The 20,957-nt window shown below is 40.6% G+C and overlaps 1 protein-coding gene across 9 annotated transcripts in view; it reads right to left on the bottom strand.

The window, feature by feature from the left end:
• UNC79 (unc-79 homolog, NALCN channel complex subunit) overlaps positions 1-20,957 on the bottom strand; it is a 283,506-nt gene that overhangs the window by 72,518 nt on the left and 190,031 nt on the right. For 5 of the 9 annotated variants that reach the window (XM_061395152.1, XM_061395153.1, XM_061395157.1 and 2 more), the window contains 5 exons: positions 19,111-19,260; positions 17,311-18,528; positions 10,635-10,742; positions 6,917-7,033; positions 4,229-4,312 (listed from right to left, as the gene is read on the bottom strand). In XM_061395152.1, the coding sequence (XP_061251136.1) occupies positions 4,229-4,312; positions 6,917-7,033; positions 10,635-10,742; positions 17,311-18,528; positions 19,111-19,260 (1,677 nt within the window). The remainder of the gene's footprint in view (positions 1-4,228; positions 4,313-6,916; positions 7,034-10,634; positions 10,743-17,310; positions 18,529-19,110; positions 19,261-20,957) is intronic. The other 4 variants (XM_061395155.1, XM_061395156.1, XM_061395154.1 and 1 more) reach the window with 3 other exon arrangements.

Here is a 20,957-nt window from a genome sequence, read left to right as displayed (position 1 = left end):
AATGGCAATCCACTCCAGTATTCTCTCCTGGAGAATCCATGGACAGAGGAGCCTGGTGTGCTGCAGTCCATGGGGTCGTAAAGGGTCGGACATGACTGAGCAACTGAACAACAACAAATGATTCAGAGGATTGTTATCTAAAGGAAGCAACATAAAATTTTTTGGAAACTTCACCAAATGGGCAAGGTGCTTGAACCTGAGGGAGAAAAAAAAATAATATCAAAGCCTTTGAAGAGTCAAGATGCTTCATACACACTCCCTCGCCTGATCAAAGGCTACAGAATCTGTTCATAAGGAGACCTTCGGACCCCAGTGGCAAAGGAAATTATCTGAAAATATCTTTATGTCACTTCTGAAGATCCAAAATGGAATCTGAATTTTGCTACTGTATTTATCAGCTCTCTCTGATCTAACAGACTTTCCTAAGTGTACCCAATTGTATCATTAACAAAGGTCTTCAGTTTTTTCATAAGGATGATGCTTTGAATGAAAGCAACATAGTTATTACTAGCAAAAGTATAAAGTGATTAATGATAGAAAAGGCAAGAACTGGGCCAAGATAAAAGAAGATGTGATTGATTATTAAAACAGTTAGGTAAATAGAATGAAGTTGCTTCAAGAAACCAAAACACAGAAGGTTCAAATCCAGCACTCCACATTTCCTGAACACTGACACTCCGCATCTACCAGGTACCAAAATGTCTATGCTAAAAGTGGGAAAACTCAGCCCCCAAGATACGTGGTGATATATATGCAGTCTTACTAGAAACGTAAGAAATTGATTTTAAAAAAGAAAAAACAACCCTGAGTCAAGGGTTTCAAAAGATTCTTGCCAACTGCTATTACTTACACAGAAACCACAATGCAAGTCAAAAAATAAGAGAGGGAAGCAAAGTCATTTGGGAGGTTTCACACCAATCATTACCCAATACAAATGCCAAGGAACAGATATTTTTGACAATAGCATCGTGAATTTATTTTTCCATATGTCAACAACGAATGTACAATGCAATATTTATGACAGTCATTTATAAGGGCAGATAGGTTATGAGATATTGGCCCCTATATGGCAACATTAACTGAATCAATGGATTTCTAAATACTGCTTATGGTAAGGCAGCAAAGAGTAATGTTTGCAGGTGGGCAGTGCAAAAATGAAGCCATTGAGCTCAGCTTCTTTTTGTCATAACCGAGTCACAACGAAGTCTGCATTATTAAAGAGAGTCCCATTATCCCCAGTTGTTAGCAACACTTCTGATACTACCACCACTGTCCATGTACTCAATATCCAAAGTGCACCCTACATGGAATTAAGGAACAGACATAGAAAGTTGTTAGAAACTTGAATGAAGAGGAAACCTCCTACTATATGTTTGTAGGACATGCATTAAAAATGCATTCCAATATACACTAGGTGCAGACAAGTGCCGTTTGGTTCTACTTATATAAGATACCTGTAATCGTCAAGTTCATAGAGTCAGAAAGTACATTAGTAGATGCCAGGGGCCAGGGCTGGGGGTAGAGGCATGGAGAGTCAGTGTTTACTGGGGACAGAGTCTCATTTCAGGAGACGAGTGATGGTGAGGGCTGTACAACAGTGTGAGTGCATGCAGTTAAATATGGTTAAAATAGTATGTTTTACATTATGTGACTTTTACCATAATAAAGAAAACATTTTTAAAAAGACCTCAAAAAGAGAGAGAGAGAAAGGAGACCTCCTCCAAAGCCTAGCTTCAAAGTTGACATTTTGACAAAAGTCCCTTTGGGAGTCTTGGAGAAAGTATAAAGGTGTTGGTGTGTCTCAAAGCACATGCACACCCCAGCCCCCTATTTATCAGCGGATTTTTTGAGTTCACCAAGAAACAGACTTTCTTTGTTCTCATTACCTCACTCCACTTGTGCTTCTACTGACTGCGTCCCTAAGCCATGGCCAAGCACCAGAGTTTGTTCAACAACCCTGGCTTCTGCTCATAAAAGCTTTCCCTTTTCTCCACATCCCCTCCAACATTTATCGTTCATAGATTTTTCTCGATGATGGCCATTCTGACTGGTATGAGGCAACACTTCATTGTAGTTTTGATTTGCATTTTTCTAATAATTAGTGACACTGGGCATCTTTTTATGTGTTTATTGGCCAGCTGGATGTCATCTTTGGAGAAATGTCTGTTTAGGTATTCTGCCCATTTTTTGATCAGATTATTTCTGATACTGAGCTGCATGAGCTGTTTATATATATTAGAGATTAATCCTTTGTCAATTGCTTCATTTGCAATTATTTTTTCCCATTATGGAAAACAGTATGGAGATTCCTTAAAAAACACAGGAATAAATCTACCATATGACCCAGCAATCCCACTACTGGGCATATACCCTAAGAAAATCATAATTCTAAAAGACACATGTACCCCAATGTTCTTTGCAGCAACATTTACAATAGCCAGGACATGGAAGCAGCCCAGATGTCCATTGACAGATGAAGGGATAAAGAAGATGTGACACATATATACTATGGAATATTACTCAGCCATAAAAGAGGACGAATTTGAGTCCGTTGTAGTGAGGAGGATGAACCTAGAGCCTCTTATACAGAGTGAAGTAAGTCAGAAAGAGGAAAACAAGTATCATACACTAACGCATATACATGGGATCTAGAAAAATGGTACCGGTGAACCTGGCAGAGAACAGACTTGTGAACACAGAAGGGGAAGGTGGCAGATGAACTGAGAAAGCGGCATTGCCATATACACACTATCACGTGTAAATAGATGGCTAGTGGCAACCTGCTGTGTAACTCAGGGAGCCTAGCCTGGCGCTCTGTGATGACCTAGAGAGGGGGGATGAGGGGAGGGGAGGGGAGGGGAGGGAGACTCAAGAAGAAGGGGATATATATATATACATATATATACATATTTATGAGTAATTTATGTTGTCGTATGGCAGAAACCAACACAACATGGTAAAGCAATTTTCCACCAATTGAAAAAAAAATTTTTAAAGGTTTCCCTAGGCCCATGAATGAGAAGTCTCATCTCGTTGGATACAAGGGATACAACTGCTGCTGCTGCTAAGCAGCTTCAGTCGTGTCCGACTCTGTGCGACCCCATAGACGGCAGCCCACTAGGCTCCCCCGTCCCTGGGATTCTCCAGGCAAGAACACTGGAGTAGGTTGCCATTTCCTTCTCCAGTACATGAAAGTGAAAAGTAAAAGTGAAGTCGCTCAGTCGTGTCTGACTCTTCACAACCTCATGGACTGAAGCCTACCAGGCTCCTCCGTCCATGGGATTTTCCAGGCAAGAGTACTGGAGTGGGGTGCCATTGCCAAATAAATCTTATCCAAAGCTGGAGTTAAGTGTCTCCTCATTCATTCCTAAGGAGAATCAGAAGGGATATGGTCCAAAACAATAGGTCTGCTTGATTTATGGGACTAATTAAGACATGTGGTCATAATTCTTTTTTGCTTTCTGGTTTTCACCCATGATAGGTTATCCTGCCTTCTAAATTTAAAGAAAAAAAGAGCAAAAGTAACAATTAACTAGACATAAGATGAATTTTTAAAATACATATTCTGGACTTCTCTGGCGATCTAGTGATTAAGATGTCATGCTTCCAATACAGGGAGTACAGGCTTGATCCCTAGTCAAGGAACTAAGATCCCACATGTCTCGCAGCATGGCCAAAAGTTTTTTTTTAATATTCTGATTATCTTAGCATAGATTTATTCTCAGCTTGCTCCTCCAATTAGCATAAAGTCAAGTGTTCATTTTGCTCAGTTTCAGATAGCTAAAAAGAAGCTGTCCATCTATTAACTCAATAATCTAGAAGGAATATAGATAAGATGAACATGCTCAGAGAAGTAGATACAGGATACTATGGAAAACTAATATGTATTAGGAGGAATGCCAAAGGACCCAGAGCTGTGTGGTCTAGAAAAGACAGGAAATAAGCAAGTGGAGGCTTTCTTCAAATGTCTGAAAAGTTAAATGACAAAGTCTAGACTTGCTTTGTGTGGCCCCAAGGTTTAAAACTTCACTATCAAGAAGAGATTTTTGTCAGTCATGTTCAACGATAGGATGTCATACACACTCCTAAGTCGTGGAAGACTTTGAGCAAAGGTTGAGTCCTCTTCATGGAGCTGCTGAAGAAGAGATTTCAGCCCCTGCTGGGTGACTAGATGACTGACATATACAGTTCCTTTCACTCTTATAGTCAGGTTTGTGACACAGCTCACCTCTCATTCTCAACGGCTGTCCCTCCAGGTCAGGATTTAGGCACATCGGCACATTACATTGGCGCTTCCCAGGCTGTATCTGTTCTGTGGATGAATAGAACATTTCAGTCTTCGATGTGGTCAACTGCACACAATTCACAATACAATGAATTTAACCAGTAATCTCTTGGGGCCATCTTTGGTGATTGATAATGTTGTTTATTAACATTTATAGGAAACATTCTACATCTTAGCACAGGGTTGCCTGGGCTTTCCCTATAAACCTGCCATTCAGGTGCATGAAATGCAGCTGAAAGCAGGAGAGCATCTGAAACCATCCCTCCAAAGTCCAGATTCTCTAATCTCCACTCCCCAAAAGCTCAAGTCCCATATCTCTTGATATGAAATGAAAAAAAAAATGAAAGGCCAATGTCACAGCCATGAAAACAATGTTTTATGCAAATCGATAAAAATATAATGATCATTTGCAACAATGACCAGACAGATCATCCAGAAAACATGTGGAACTGGTAGCAAGGAAATGCGAGGCATCTGACTGAGGGCTGAGGAACAGGAATAAGGGGACAGGGGCAGATGGAGGAGCAGCACTCCAGGAACATTTGTTTGAGGTGAAGGATGAGGCAAAGAAGCAAGCCATCAGATGTGCATGGGTGGAGAAGTGGCAGATACTCTGTGAATGAGCAGGTGCATGCTGCCGTAAGTTGATCATGACCCAGGCTTTAGGCTGCCTTTCTCAGCATGTCTGCAGGACCAGATGCGTTCTTTTGGAGACTAGCAAGTCACTGAATCAACATGACACTGTATGTGGTATACAGTGACATGCCACCTAACATGAAACTCCACACTCATTGACTCTCCTCTGGTCTTGGATTTGGGGAGAACTTTTTATGATACTAATAAAAGCGAGAATATAGAGATGAAGCTCCAGGAGGACTTGGTGACTAGCGAATCAACTTGGAGGATGGAAAACAAGCCCAGGAAAACTCAGATGAAAGAAATTCATACAGCATGTCAATGGCAAGTATTAAATGAGAAATCAGAATATGAACAAGGCTGCAGTTTGGTTGAAAAGTGAAAAATTCAGTTAAATGGGTTATTTGGCATCATGTAGATTTTTTTCTAGATTAAAATTTGGAACAGAATTTGAGATCTATTTGCCTTTTTATAACTCTACAGAGTCAACCACTCCAGGCTGTAATTGTAGTCAGAATCTACAATGGTTAGCTTAGGCTGAGCTTGTTACAGAGAACAGTAATAGCATAATAAAAAAAATCTCCAGGGCCTCGGGTGCACCTAACAGAAGATGGGTGTTTAGTTATCAGAGAATGAACAGAATAAATATTTCCATTGTCAGCTCCTGACATAGCATCAGCTCAGTAAAGAGAGAAACAAGGTCCTCTCTGGTGTGAACAAAAAAAGCTTCACCCAAACCCAGGAAACTCTCAAAGCTGGTTATTCAGTGTCTTTCTCCTTGTCTCCCTTAACCCACTGGCTTTTGGTCATTTCATTATTCACTACCACTCATCACTAAAAGGAAGATAAAACACTATACCTTTCAAATGTTAAGAACCTTAGAAAGGCCAGGAGAGTTGAAATTGTCTGTTAAATATAAGATTGGGTATGGTGTGTAAGAGTTAGTAATCTAAATTAGTCCTCTCTCTCTTTTCTTTTTTTTAAAGAATAGTGGGGGGAAATAAGATGAAATCTCTATGTAGATATTATGGCTATGAGAAATTAACAGTATCTTAATATTTTGGTCTTGTGGACATTGCAATTCTTGATCATAAGGAAGGCTATTAAAATAATTTCACATAACTGTAGCCAGAAAATACTAAGATTTGAAAATAGTCCTATCCAAGTGTTGGCCCCCAGAGCATATCACACTAGTAAATCCTGATATTTTCATAGTGTGTGCATCTTGTGATAAGCTTTCACAAATATAATCTTGTAATCAAATGACCCATTTAATTAAAATAAGGAAAAAAGGAAAGGCACGCACTCAAAAGAGCAAAATTGCGGCTGTACTACTGGCTCGAGGAAGTAGTACATGTGCAGGACGTGGTAACAAAGTTTAGAAAATGCAGGGTGATCATGTTTAAAATAGACATGTCATGGCAGTCAATTCTTACTTTAAAATTGAGGTTAGAGGCAGTTCCATCGTATGAGCATGAGGGTGTGCGGCTGCAACATGGTGACCCTGCTAACTAAAACACAGAGCTCATATTCCCAGACCTACCCGCAGATCATCACGTCACTAAGCTGACGTTGGTTATGACTGTTATCATTACTATCCATAGTCCCTTATTTTTGATACATCATCACTTATAAAACAGAGAATATTGATAATCGTGTTTTGTTTTCTAATTTGCAACATGAAATCATAGTTCCACACCCTCCTTTATGCATTTACATCATTTAACCCCCAAAGAAACGGCCTAAAATTATCTGGAATCTGAGTCTTAGAGGAAAAAAAATAAAAGAGTTGGACCAGCTTAGATGGAAGAACCTGTGGCTCTTAAACACTCAGAAAGCTTAAATAGACTTATTAATCACCTTAGGTTTAAAAAAAAATGTTTGAACCACAGAATACAAGAGAAAATCTATTCCTTCCCAAGGAAGCAGAGGGGACACAGAGAAAGTGGCATTCCCTAATCTGAGAGGTAAAACAAGAAGAAAAGCTTGACCCACCAGTGTCCCAGTTGCTGATGTTATGGGGGGCGCTAGACTGATGTTCCAGCTGTCGCTTCATTAACTGGCTCACTGTCAGAGCTCCCAGGGATCCCCTTTTCATCTGCCTATACTGAGCTATATGGAGGAAATTAGGAGATGATTACTAAGGGGAATAAATTTGCACAGCACACAAAGGCTCTACACAGCCATACAGAATCTTAATTGAACCTTCATCAGCTATTTATAATCATTTAGTAAGTTGTATGCTTCTGTTCAGATGAAAAACTAAGGCACTATGCTATTCTTGGTGCCTTTCTTTACTCAATAAAGAAAGAAAGAGTGGCCATGAGCACTTATCTGTAGCCTGTAAATATTTACCCCAGTTACAACAGTGTAATATTTTCATTTACTTCATTTATATACTCTTTCTTGTTCCCCAAAAGATTCAAGACAGATACTACTACTTCTGTAAATAATTTATAGCTTAACTTTCTTTAATGGAACTTGTGCATACATGGTTTCAGTCTCCTGATATCCCCCTGAGGTCCTGTGTGAGTGTGTGTGTATGTGTGTGTGTGTGTGTGTATTTGTACATGTATATTTTGGAGTAGGATGACACATATCAACCCCAATTTTTAGAGAGAAATTGAAGCAAATGAAATTGTTATTTGGAACCAACAAGTTAATGAAGTGGTCATAAAATCAAAACGTGTCGTCTCCAAAATCAATGCTGTTTTCAATCTCTATATAAGCCTCTGCTTACTGTTTGAAAAATGTGAATCCAATAACATTCCACAAGCATAGTCTAGTATGCGTCTTTGTTTTAAATGAAATAGTGGTAACATTTTTATCTTGCAATTAGGCATTGGCAGATATCCCATTATTGATATGTCAAGTACATTAAGCATTTTCTAACCAGAAAAACAGTGAAAAGCACTTCTGCCAATAGACTGCTGACTGAGAAAGCAATTTGTCTCCTACCCTTCTTTTCCTCTTCGAGTGGTCCCACCAATACCTGTCAGCGACTCAGTGAGAAAAGAAGGGTATATCTGACAGGCCTTATCTACATGATCCCAAACAACTAGATATTTGAGAATTTGGGGTTATTTACTTTCTTATAAGGACAATTTCAGAAACTGAATCTCTAACATGTATATGGTCTAGAAGAGGATGGTAGAAACCAAGAAGTCTGTATGGCCCTTAGAAAGCCTTACATGTTGTATACAGGTTTCCCAGTCATGGTACCAAGACAGCAACTTGGTGTGATGTGAACTCAATTATGACATTATTTTTAATGTAATTAGCATGCTGCTTCATTAATGGTGGTTATGGCAGGTTTAGCTACAAAATAATCAGCTGATAAACTGAGCAAAAGAGAGGTGTGATGGGAATTCTCATGTCTTGGACTCCATGTTAACTGAATTCATGGAAATGACTACGCAAAGTAATATGAAAAATCTGATTCTTGTGGTTGGTAAATTTTACAGCACCATGATTCACTTGAAACTGCAGCTTTGGGTAAAATTCAAAGGCAGCAATCTTTCAGAAAATTTAACAAATTTCATGTAAAATTCAAAAGTGGAAATCTTTGAGAAGATTTACCAAATTTAAAAATTAGCATCTATCAGACAAAATCAAAGAACGATTAAAAACCTCTAGTGATAGAACAATTTCTCCAATTATCAGTTGTTTTTAAAGACAGAAGAATTCCCTGAGAGTAAAAATTCTTAATGTTCAGCACAGTGTGTAAAGCACCTGGCATTGTCCTCTAAGAACACACCATCAAAAGCTGGTGTGTATCCAACACGCGCTTTTAATGGAGAGGAGGACAAAGGTGGAAATCTAATGATGCATTATGCTAAATCCCAAAGGGCTAGATTCAATCATGATTTTGGGTCATGACTTATTTGACACATTTATTTTGCGATACATTTAGCTAGCACTGAAGTCAAACTCAGTTAGTCATCCCGGCTCAATCGTACTCAACTTGGAATTCTAACTATGTAATTCACTATCTCTTTTTAGATGACTCTCGCAAATTAGGAAGAGAAGATACATGTTCATGGTTTTAGTATGTGGACTTAAAAATGGGCATGTTATGATGCTTTAAAACAGATTTTTTTTGTGATAAAGAAGAACAATCAGGTTCAGAATGAGCCATTTGTCTTTGCTATCAAAAGGGAAAATAAATGGTACTTGGAAACACTTTCTTAGAATTTCTATAATCTCTATTATAACTGAATTTAAATTATTCTAAGGGAGCGGTGGCGATGGTTTAGTCACTAAGTTGTGTCCAACTCTTTAGGACCCCATGGACCGTAGCCCACCAGGCTCCTCTGTCCATGGGATTTCCCAGGCAAGAATACTGGAGTGGGTTGCCATTTCCTTCCCCAGGGGATCTTCCTGACCCAGGAAAAACCAGGTCTCCTGCATTGCAGACGGATTATTTACTGACTAAGCCATCAGGGAAGCTCTAAGCTGTGTTCCATACTAAAAAATGCCATGAACTTGAAAAATCAAACAAATCTAGCATCAATTCTTATCTCTATCACTTAATAGCTGTGCAAATTTAGACAAGTCACTTAGCCTCTCTGAACCTCTGTTTCCTAGTCTATAAAACTGGGTCAATACTGTCATACAGTACCAAAGGGAGGACTTAATAGACTAACAGTGTGTATAAACCATTCAGCACAGTGCCTGGAACACGGTAATTGGTAGCTATTATTACTATTTATATCTGTAAATGCTTGAAGAACAAGTTATATCTTATTTATTCACCTTTAATCACCAGTGCCAAGCATCATGCCTGGCACTCAGCAAACTCTTAATAAATAGTTGCTGAATGAATGAAAGCATGAATAAATGAATGATGAAGATGATGTTGTTCCATACTACCAGTCCCACATTTAAGATCTTTATCTGGTTTTCAAGATCATCTTTATTTCCAAAGATGGTCAAATGAAAATTCACCAGCCTTGAGGCAGCATCCACATGGAACATAAAATATACCAGCGCATGTGACAAGGGTCTATGGAAATTCAGGTCTGTTTGTATCTTTGTATCTCTGAGAATTTCTCGTGCTGAAATCTCTTAATGGACTCCACTGAGCCAGGTGGACACCCTTATTTTCAAACTTCAATAGAATTCAAGCTCCTCATGGGGAAAATCTAGGACCCAATAACACAGGGCAGCTTCAAAATAGTTGCCTCCTATAGATCCAGTAAGGTTTCATGCCAATTTAATTTTCTGATCCTAGAGGGCTACATTCAGAAATAACTTTGGAATCATGATATATCGAATACATTTATTTGATGACAACTCAGAGAAAATTTTTGTCAATGACGGAGGTGATTCAAATTAAACAAAGGTGTTTCATGTAAAAATTCTGTCACAGATGGTGTTTTTCACTTGTCCCAAAACCAGTTCCATGTTTTGTGTCTAATCCAGTCATATATAACACTTATTCTACTGAATTATGATATGCAGTAATTATTCCATAACAAATTAGGATTCTCGGCCTATCACTGACCATACTGATTTATCAAACCCTTGAGATGCTGACAAAAGTGGGCCTCTGTCTCATAGTCTCTGAGAACACACAACACGGCATTACCTAGGAAGCTAACACGAACGTTAAAGGAAAAAACAACACCAAGACTGTGAAATTAAAAGCAAGGTGGCAGATCATGGTCTACAATCGATGCACAGGCGAAACCATCATCAGAGGAAACCTTACTTGATATGGAGGAATGGCTGCCCGTCTCTGGCACACCTGCTTCCAGGGTAGGGGCAGACGAGGATTCTCGTGGCATTTCCAAAGTTGAAAGTCCTTTAGTAGCAGGATCTACCAACAAAAACATTATTTAGGATTCAGGACACTGATTAAAAGCAAGTTGGGGAACCTTTTCCATATATTCTCCCCTCTTGCCCAATACTCCCACTGAAATCATTACACACTTTCTGGCCCTACTGATGATTTTTCTGGAACCTCATACACACTGGCTTCAAAGTTCCACGGAGAGTCGCTTCCACGTTACACTCTGCATGTGTCAATACGCCTCTCAGAGATTAACAACAGCACTGTCACAAAGCTAGGGCTTGGCACACTCACATCACATATTCCTGCACCTTTCAAGAACGGGATTTCTTTTCATACAAATCCCAAAGACACTTACAGGCAATCCACCTGTTTCATGCTACCGCTTCACCTTCATCTGGCAGTTTCCTACTCACTTAGATCTCAATTTGTACAGTAATTCCTCCTCCAAAAGGGCAACCAGGATCATTAAGATATTGAAGATTAGGTTATGGTTTTTCTCCTAGGTATTCTCCACAAACCACTAGTTAAAAACAAGCACAATTACCTCTCTTACTTTTATTTATCTCTGTTTTATATTTGCTGCTGCTGCTGCTGCTAAGTCGCTTCAGTCGTGTCCGACTCTGTGTGACCCCATAGACGGCAGCCCACCAGGCTCCCCCGTCCCTGGGATTCTCCAAGCAAGAACACTGGAGTGGGTTGCCATTTCCTTCTCCAGTGCATGAAAGTGAAAAGTGAAAGTGAAGTCGCTCAGTCATGTCTGACCCTCAGTGACCCCATGGACTGCAGCCTTCCAGGCTCCTCCATCCATGGGATTTTCCAGGCAGGAGTACTGGAGTGGGGTGCCATTGCCTTCTCCGATATTTGCTGCTACCATGCCATAAATAATAATAGTAAGAGTAGCTTCCCAGGTGGCACAGGGGTGAAGAACCTGCCTGCTGATGCAAAGATGTAAGAGATACGGATTCAATCCCTGGATCAGGAAGATCCCCTGGAGAAGGAAATGGCAACCCACTCAAGTATTCTCGCCTGGAAAATTCCATGCACAGAGGAGCCTGGCAGGCTACAGTCCATGGGGTCACAAAGATTTGGACACAATTGAGCACATACACACACAGCAAAATAAAAGGAATGTTCAATAAATGGCAGGAGCCACTGGGGCTGAATAGAAGAAATATGGAGAGAATCATGCAAAAATGAAGTCAGAGAACTAATGAGAATTAGGCACACAAGATTCCAGCCATTTAAAGGACTTGAATTTCTACTATGATAGAAATGAGAGCCAATGAAGGATTTTAAGCAGAGTAAAGGTAAAAAAATTACTTTTTACTCTGTAAAAACTGAGTGAAAACATGAGATTTCATGTTTTTAAGGATCGCTGTGGTTGCTGTGTTGAGAAGATACGAAGGCAATAAGGGAAGAAGGCAGGAGCCCAGTTAGGAAGCTATAGCAATTGATCCTGATAAGAGATGTTACTGGCTCAGACCAAGGTGGAAGCAGGGGAGACAGTGAGAAAGGGCTAGATTCTGGGTAGACTTTACAAGGTAGATTAAGGTGGCCAGATAAGAGAGGACACTCAGTTAAAATTTAATTTTAGATCAGTTTTTGAGTATGAGTATGTCTCATGCAATATTTGGCAGATACGGCCCCAATTCTTCACTCTTCTCTGAGTCAATGACCTCTGCCCTGTAACTTAGAAGTTCCTCTCATTGAAGAGGCAGAATATATTTCTCCTCTTGACTTTGGTCCTTCCAGATGATTTTCTTTGACTCATGGAATGTGTGCAGGGATAATACAATCAAAGGTTTAGAGAGCTCTTATGCAATTGGGCTTGCTCTCAAGCCTCTTCCATTACCATAAGAAAAATATTTTCAGCCTTCAAGGGTCCCAGGAGGAGGCTGGCCACCCAGTCCGGCTTAGGTTAGCTGATCCTTGAATTGAAGAAATGCTTATTGTTAAATGTTGCCAGTATTTGTATGATTATTTGTTACGCAGCGTTATTCCAGCAGCAGGTATCTAATGGAGTTGTCTCAGCATACAGAAAATATGGAAAACCATAAGACTAGATGAGATTGCCACCACTAGATGAGATCACCAATACCAGTGTAGACAGAACTGAGAAAAGGACCAAGGACAAAGACCCTAGGCGATTCCCTCATCAGGGTGATAAGGAGGAATCGAAAAAACAGATTGAGAAGGAACGACCACTGAATATGCAGAAAACCAAGAGAATGTGTATCCAAAAGCCAAGTGAAATGAGCGTGAGAAACTTTGTGAACTACTGAGTCAGAAGTTAAAATCTAAGAACCGACCATTGGATTTAGCAGTGGAGGCCACAGGCGACCTTGACAAGTGACATGTGACTGAACTCTGGAAGCTTCGTAGGAATTAAACTGGAGATAGTGATATTATAGATAACTCCTTTAAAAGTATTGCTAAAACCTAGAGGGTATTATGGGACTTCCCCGGGGGCTCAGATGGTAAACAGTCTGCCTACAATGCAGGAGACTGGGGTTCAATCCCTGGGTGGGGCAGATCCCCTGGAGAAATAAATGGCAACGCACTCCAGTATTCTTGCCTGAAGAATTCCATGGACAGAGGAGCCTGGAGGGCTACAGTCCATGGGGTTGCAAAGAGTCGGACACGACTGAGCAACTTTCACTCTCGCTGACTCAGAGAGTATTATGCTAAGTGAAGTAAATCAGACAGAGAAAGACAAATACTATATGATTTTACCTGTATATGGACTCTTAAAAACAAAACAAATGAACAAATAAAACAGAAACAGGTTCACAGATACAGGGAACAAACTGGTGGTTGCCAGAGAGGAGGGGTTGGAGGTATGGACAAAATAAGTAAAGAGGATTAAGAGGCACAGACTTCAGTGATAAAATGAGTTACTGGATAATATACAGAATAGGGAATATAGTCAACAATATTGTTTTACTGTAAATGGTGACAGATGGTAACTAAACTTATCATGGTGATCATCTTGTAAAGTACTGTGTAAATGTCAAATTGCTATGTTGTATACCTGAAATTAATATAATATTGTGTATCAATTTTACTTCAGTAAAAAAGAGGGGGAAAGTTTTGCTAAAAGGGAGAAAGCAAAATGAAATAACAATTGGGAGAACTGGGATCAGGAGTTTTTATTAAGAGAGATAAATTAAATGATGTTTGTAATTCTCAAGTCAAATGTATCTTAGAAAAAACTAAGGGAAGAGCAACAGGGGAGACTTTCCAGGCCTACGTTCTTGAGTAAGTAAGAGAGATGGAATTGCGTCCACACGCGGAAAGGCTGACTTCAGACCAAAACACAGTTCACCTATAGCTAGGAAGGCCAGGTGTATGAGTGCAGACGACAGAAGGGAGGCAGATAATGGCGGAGGAAGATGTGGAAATCTCTCCTGATTAGGTCATAGGAAGAGACATCGAAAGCTTGAAAGGAAAAGTAGCTATGAAATAGTCAGGAGGATGGAAAGGTAAATGGACGGGGGATACACGGTGCGATTGCCGAGCAGCTTGAAGGACCTAGTTGATGCTTGTAGTCATGAATTTAAAATGAGATCAGTCAATACTGTTACATGCTTTTCTCCAGTCACACTCATCTGATAGGTGCTGGTAGATGGAAAGACAGATTGGACAAGGGTTGTGTTTAGCCAAGCAAGTCTGAAAAAAGCAAAGGTCAGGGATGATGGAGGCAGGAAGGGATTATAATAATCAACTCGAGAAGAAAAGACATGAAGTAGGGGAGGGATAGTGAAAGGTAATAGGATCGATACAGTGCTATCCAGAGAGAGGAAATGACAATCAGAGAACGGGAGACATTGGACTGACATCATGGACAGTCTGCAGTGACTGATAATAACAAGTTCTGTGATATGATCATGGGAATGAGTAAATGAGCAACAGTGGAAGATGAAAAACAGTCTCTGGAGAAGATGAATTCAAGGAGCTGAGAAGCCAGAGTGTCAGAAGACACTGTACTAAGACTCTGTAGTATCTGTACTAATATTGAAATCAACAAGAATTAAGACAGGAAGAGTTTAGGAAAGAGTAAAAATGAGCCCAGTGTTAAAATTGTCAATCAATGAGAAAGTCAGGGGTAAATAATGTAAGATTCAGAGCTGAGTGTTTTTAGAGACACCGTGGAAATAGTCTGAAAGGGGAAACGATGAGCAAGGAAGGTGTCCACACCTTGGCCCTAGCCTAAGGACATAGTATCTTCAGGGAAGAGCTGGACTTTCATTTGACTAGGAAGGTAAAGGAAACAGTGGAGAGAGCATACAATGGATTTTGCTCATGAAGCACGATGCATTTCTGATGGAGGAAAAGTTTCAGGAGCTGGGATAAGATGGGAGAAAGGTGCTGGACAGGACATGCGCAAGGCCTCGTGGAAACTGGAGTGAGAGAGAAAAAGGGAGATCTGGGGCTTCTCGCAGGGACTGACACGAAGAGACGGAAAGTACACAATGCCGTGAGAACCATAGCCTCAAGGGGATTTGCAACGGGAAGGCTGTGAGTCTGGTCTCCCTTGCTACCACTGATAGCCGCAAGACGGTCTGGGGGAGCTTGAGTCTTACTCTGAGCGCATGAGCCTCCTTCCAACCCCCAGCAAGGAAGGGGTGATCTGTATGTCTGTGGCACGTGCAACACTATACAGATATAAAATTATTATGATAGTATAATCTATACTATGAAAACTCTAAACACATGTCATCATAATTGTCAGATACTTTCCTTCTTATTCTGGTGACAAATATATTAATATAATACCAATCTCCTCCCTGGCAGCCTGGGGAACAATCTGACCTAAGGATGAATAAAGAAGGCAACACACAGACATATACAAACACACATAAGGCAACCTATATACAACCTATATATCATATACACCCACCGGGGAGACCTCATATAGTTGCTTATATACCCACCCTATAGACCTTAAATGGTTTCTTATATACCCATCTATAGACCTTATGTGTTTAATCACTCAGTTGTGTCCAACTCTTTGAGACCCCACGGACTGTAGCCCGCCAGGCTCCTCTGTCCTTGGGGATTCTCCAGGCAAAAATACTGGAGTGGGTTGCCATGCCCTCATAGACCTTATGCTGCTGCTGCTACTGCTGCTAAGTCGCTTCAGTCGTGTCCAACTCTGTGTGACCCCATAGACAGCAGCCCACCAGGCTCCTCCGTCCATGGGATTTTCCAGGCAAGAGTACTGGAGTGGGTTGCCATTGCCTTCTCTGAGATTATAAGGTTCCTTATATATCCCTCTATAGACCTCCATAGTTTCTATAATAGGTCAGTGCTTTCCTCCATCTACATGCAAAAATTTTCTTGGCTCCAAATAATAAAAAGGTGTCCCAGTTTCCTTAGAAACACTCTTAAACTTTCTTGTTATCATGAGAATCTTTATCTTCCCCTGCTGCCTTACTGGAGCATGACCTTTTCCAACTACATTCATGTTCATTCAACAGATTTTTACAGGGCACCTTTGAGATTACACAGCTCTGCCTTATGAGGCAGAGAACTGCTGGAAACCTCCGGAAATGCCTGGAGCAAATAAAAAGGCCGAGCCTACTCTCTTGGGAGCTGCTTTTACTGTGGAGTAGGGAGAGAAGTGATGTATGACCCAGAGCAGGGCATATCACCTCCTCAGTGTCAGTGTCCTCTTATAGGAAATGAGGGGTGATGAGAAGTCCCCAAGAGTTTTGTCAGTGCCCAATGTCTTTCAGTCTATGAATCTACTAAAATAATCATCCCAGACCGATTCCTATTTTTTATGAAGATTCCCATTCTATTTTTTTTGAAGATATGAGCTGAGAAATTAAGAAACATTCTGATCAGTATTATGATAACAGAGCAGAGGACTGTGTTTTAGGATGAGGTGGACTAGCAGCTTGTCACTTTTTCAAGTTAATCCCTCTTAGAAGCAGTGCCTCCAAGGAAACACAAGTCATGGCATTTGAGGCAGGAAGTTCTTGTTCTCTGGCAGCTTCACCATCAACTGGTGACCGTGGATTAGACTGGGATGTAACTGGGCTCATTTTGGTTCCCAAGGGTACACCATGCCAGGCTGCTGATATTTGGTTAGAATATGTAATCAGCTATAGACCCTAAATGATTATACAATCAGTTCTCAATCGTCCCAAGTACTCTTTACTTTATTTTACCCCTTCCTGTTTGTTCCTCCTTTGGTCTGTATCATAATTCACTGAAGTATATAGCAAGGAAATAAAGAAAGCAAAAAGAGTTCAATTAATGCCTTTTGTTGTTTGAGGAAAACAAAAATGGTATTTGGAATGTCTTGATATTAATTTATCATTGCCTCTTGTTGTCAAGGGTGATCAAGAATTAATTGTAGAGTTGAGGAACAACCAATATCAAAACATTTATGGAGCCAACAGAACCACATCTGAATCTAACACACTGCAGTAAGCAGGAAGGGTTCAGAGTGATAATGAAGCAATGATAACATCATCCCCTGACATTTTAAGGCTGAGAGTCTGATGCATACCCAGTGCCAAGACCCTCACAAGTAAGAAGCACACACTTGAACATAGGCTGGGAGAAAGAAGGAGGCGCTCACCTGGATCTTTCTGATCACCCAGTTTGTCTAGAATGTTGAAGGAAATGTCAAGGTACTCTCTCTGGATGGCACTGACCGCAATCTTCCTCTGTTTCCTCTGCCGGGGGACAATCTGAATCTTAAATTCCGACTCCTCGGCTCCCTCCTCCTCTGCCTTCCTCTCGGGGTTCTGTTCTGTGTCTGATTCAGCGATGGCGTCGGGCTTCTCACCCTCCATTGGGTTCTCCGAATCTTCAGGGACCTTGAGGAGGACAGTTTTTGCCCCTGAACTTGGCATCAGCCCACCAGGCTTCTCCTCCTCAGTGCTGGGCTCAGCATTATCATCCAGAGATGTCTCGGGGAGGGCAAATGACTTCTGAAGGAGGTCTCGTTTTTGCTTCAGCGTGAGTGGGCTGCCACAGGAAAACTCTTGCAGCTCCTCGGGCTTGACTAACTCTTCAGAGTCTGTGGGGTCTTCCAGAGCTATGAGAGAGGCGTCCTTGTCACCCGCGGACTGGTTATTTCCTGAGTCCTTAGAAGAAAAGTCTTTGGAACAATCCTCCACGCTTACTTGCACGAGGGGCGTTGTACTGAGGCTGAGGACAGAGGGGTGTCTGGGGACAGAGGGAGAAGAGGCAGCATTCTGACCAGAGGCACCCTCATTCCCTTGGTCCATGGTCTCCTCTTCATCACTCTCTACTATTCGCAGAGGGGGGAGAGGTTCAAACACAAGAGAGTCGCTATCCGACGTTGAGAGCATAGAGCGTTTCTCAGGCCCAGATGTTGAATCTGAGGACAAGTCAATCAGATCTAAATCCTCTTTGGGGGCAGGCTTTATTGGGGAATCAACTTTCACCTCAAATACCTCCATGCAATTTAACCTAACTTCTGGTATCACCGGCCTCCGAGATTCTTGGAAACCTTCCACAGCTAGGTTCTCGGGGATGTCGGCACTGTCGGGCCTCGTGGCAGAATTCTGTCTAGATCGTCCGTGGTCGTGCTGTCTTTTCATAAAATAGGCAGCGTGGGCAGAAGGCTTGTCTATGTCACAGCGGTCTATGCAGGACTTCCTACGGTGCTCGTCTAACGTAAATAAGAGGGAGTCTGCGTTTCCTATATCAAGAGATTTTTGTTTTAGAGAGCGCAGCTTTTTTTTCTGAATGCTTTCTTCTCTCACACAGTGTAGGATGTTGTCTTGTAATGCACTCGTGTCTCTATATTCAGCCAGCTCTATTTCACCTGATTAAAACAGAAAAAGCTAGTACTATTTTACTTGGAGATTTCAACTTTCTTTTCCCCTCATACTTGGGCATACAATTGGCATCAATAATAATCAGAACCCCAGCTCCACCAAAAGGGAAAACTGACTTTCTGGCCAAGTTTTCATCAGGTTCATTCTAATTTCAAAAACCAGAAAACTTTGGAATGAGAGAACCCCCAAATGGCAGTTTAAGATCTTATTTCCAAAATCAGGCTTCAGGATAATCCCTCAGCTCTATTCATTTGTGTGCTGGAGAGGGGATCGCTTTTGGCTGAGGTCAGTCTAGAAAACTGTATTCAAATTGTGTGGAAGGGAAGCAAACATTTCGCAACAAATCAAATCAAGCAATGGCCCTCTAAGACAATCATGACGTTAATGATGTATCTGTCAATTCACGTATATATATAAGTGTGTATATATATATACTGGTTATGCATACATATATATAAAATCAACAGTATTAAAATGTGTAGTAACATAATAAAATTAAGATTTCACCCCAAACAAATGGTAGAGTACAACATTTCTGCATAAAATTACTAAGAGGAAAAAATTCATACTTCTCTGAACATTCATCTCAACCGGCTGATATTTCACCATTTTGCTGCCGCCTATCCTTTTCAATCTTGCAAAAAAAGTTTGAGACTCTTTATTGCAGGGTCCAGTAGGTGTATCATGAATATCAGATTCATCAAAAACACTATCTTCTTCTAATTGGGGAGAGAAAGTCAAAATTACACTTAAGAGGTTATTCTCTCTTAGGCTGTGTCTACACAAGCATTTCAACGAAAGCATCATGGAACACAGTCTGGGGTGGTTCCTACACCAGCCCAAGTCTAGCCCAGCTGGGCATTTAATTCAGGTGTCAAATTATTCAGAAGTTGAGCAGAACAAACTGTTATAAGTTTGCCCCTCAATTTCCATGTCACAAAGGGCAGCATTTTCAAAAGAGGCATCTCAATATTCCGATAGAGCCTTCATGGGGAGCTTTTTCAATGCACTTAACAACCAGATAACCAATACATGTCAGAAATCTGGGACACTCCTGAAACGTGCCTGCTTCGGGTGAATTTTCAGGCTAATTTGGCAAAAGAAAATTAAACACAATGAGTAGATCTTGCCCCTTCCACAAATACATGCCTTCCTGGGATCTGAGAACTGGCATAGACACAGCCTAACAGTACATGCACCTTATACTTTGTGAATGCAAAATACTGTACTCTACACTTGAAAATGAAACACATGACACACAGAAAAAGCTTAGAAAAGCCGCTGGTCATCTCAAAAGCTCCACAAATGATTATGGACTGAAAGAGTAAACAAAGGAAAAAGAAAACAGAAAATAACATCTCCCCACTAAAGTAAGACTCTTCTCGAGTTTGCCGTGGGCGCTTTTATGAATCCCAGAAAGAATCTTTGACTGTTACAGTCCTGAGGCTCCATAAACAAACTGGTCACTTAGAGTCCTAGCAAGCTTGTATCTGTGTCCTTTTCTACCCGCTTTTGGCCACTTTTAAATCAAAGAGAAATCCCAAAACACATTAATGAGGAAAATGTTGTTATATTGCAACCCACAAAATTCCCTTAATAAATTTTCTTCTTTCATCCTTTGAAAAGGTCAAAGCCATGTACAAATAGCAAGAGAAAAGGCTGCAAAAACGCGTTAACACCACAGGGAATGGAATTAACCTACTATTCAAGTTCAACATCATTGAAATCACGGTGTTTGGCCTATATTTACATCTACATGTATGAGAAAATGAGGTTCAGGTGTGACTGTGATTATTTAATTCTCTGAGTATAAGGGGAGTACAAGCTTAGAGTTAAGTTTTAAGGACCGATTCTGTCTTAAAACACAAGATTCTATAAGTAAATGAAATTTGAACAGCAGATGCTGGACAAAGTAATCAAAATAATCTTTTGGGTCAAATGAAAAAAAAAAAAAAATAAGCGTTAATGATCAAAATGGATACAAAACTCCCAGTGAACTTCTGCAATGATGAGGAAGCCTGTCAATACAACATTCTGTTTTATTTATTTCGTTTTTTAAAATACTCTCCTTTGAAAAATACAGCTTTTTTGGAGCAAGAGTTATGCAACTTCCCTTACATAACTTTGTATCAATGATAATTCTCAAAATGAATTGCATGAGAGTGACAGGAAGACTTCAGCATGGCTCCTCTCACCCAGAAATGTTCATCTGGGATTGGTCCAGGTACTGAGCCCACACTGATGACATTTATAGTTTAACTGAGTCTGTCCAATTTCCCAGAAACTAGGACCTAAGATGGTAGACAAGATATTCTTCAGGAAGGATCTGAATGGTATCAGAACTTAAAGAACTTTCTCTCAGTCCCATCTCTGGCCAACCTAGAGTCTTGAACTTTTTGGTAATAAATGAACAATA

The sequence above is a fragment of the Bos javanicus genome, chromosome 21 (genome assembly GCF_032452875.1).
Source record: "Bos javanicus breed banteng chromosome 21, ARS-OSU_banteng_1.0, whole genome shotgun sequence".
Lineage (NCBI taxonomy): Eukaryota > Metazoa > Chordata > Mammalia > Artiodactyla > Bovidae > Bos > Bos javanicus.
This window is presented reverse-complemented; position numbering and strand designations above follow the sequence as displayed.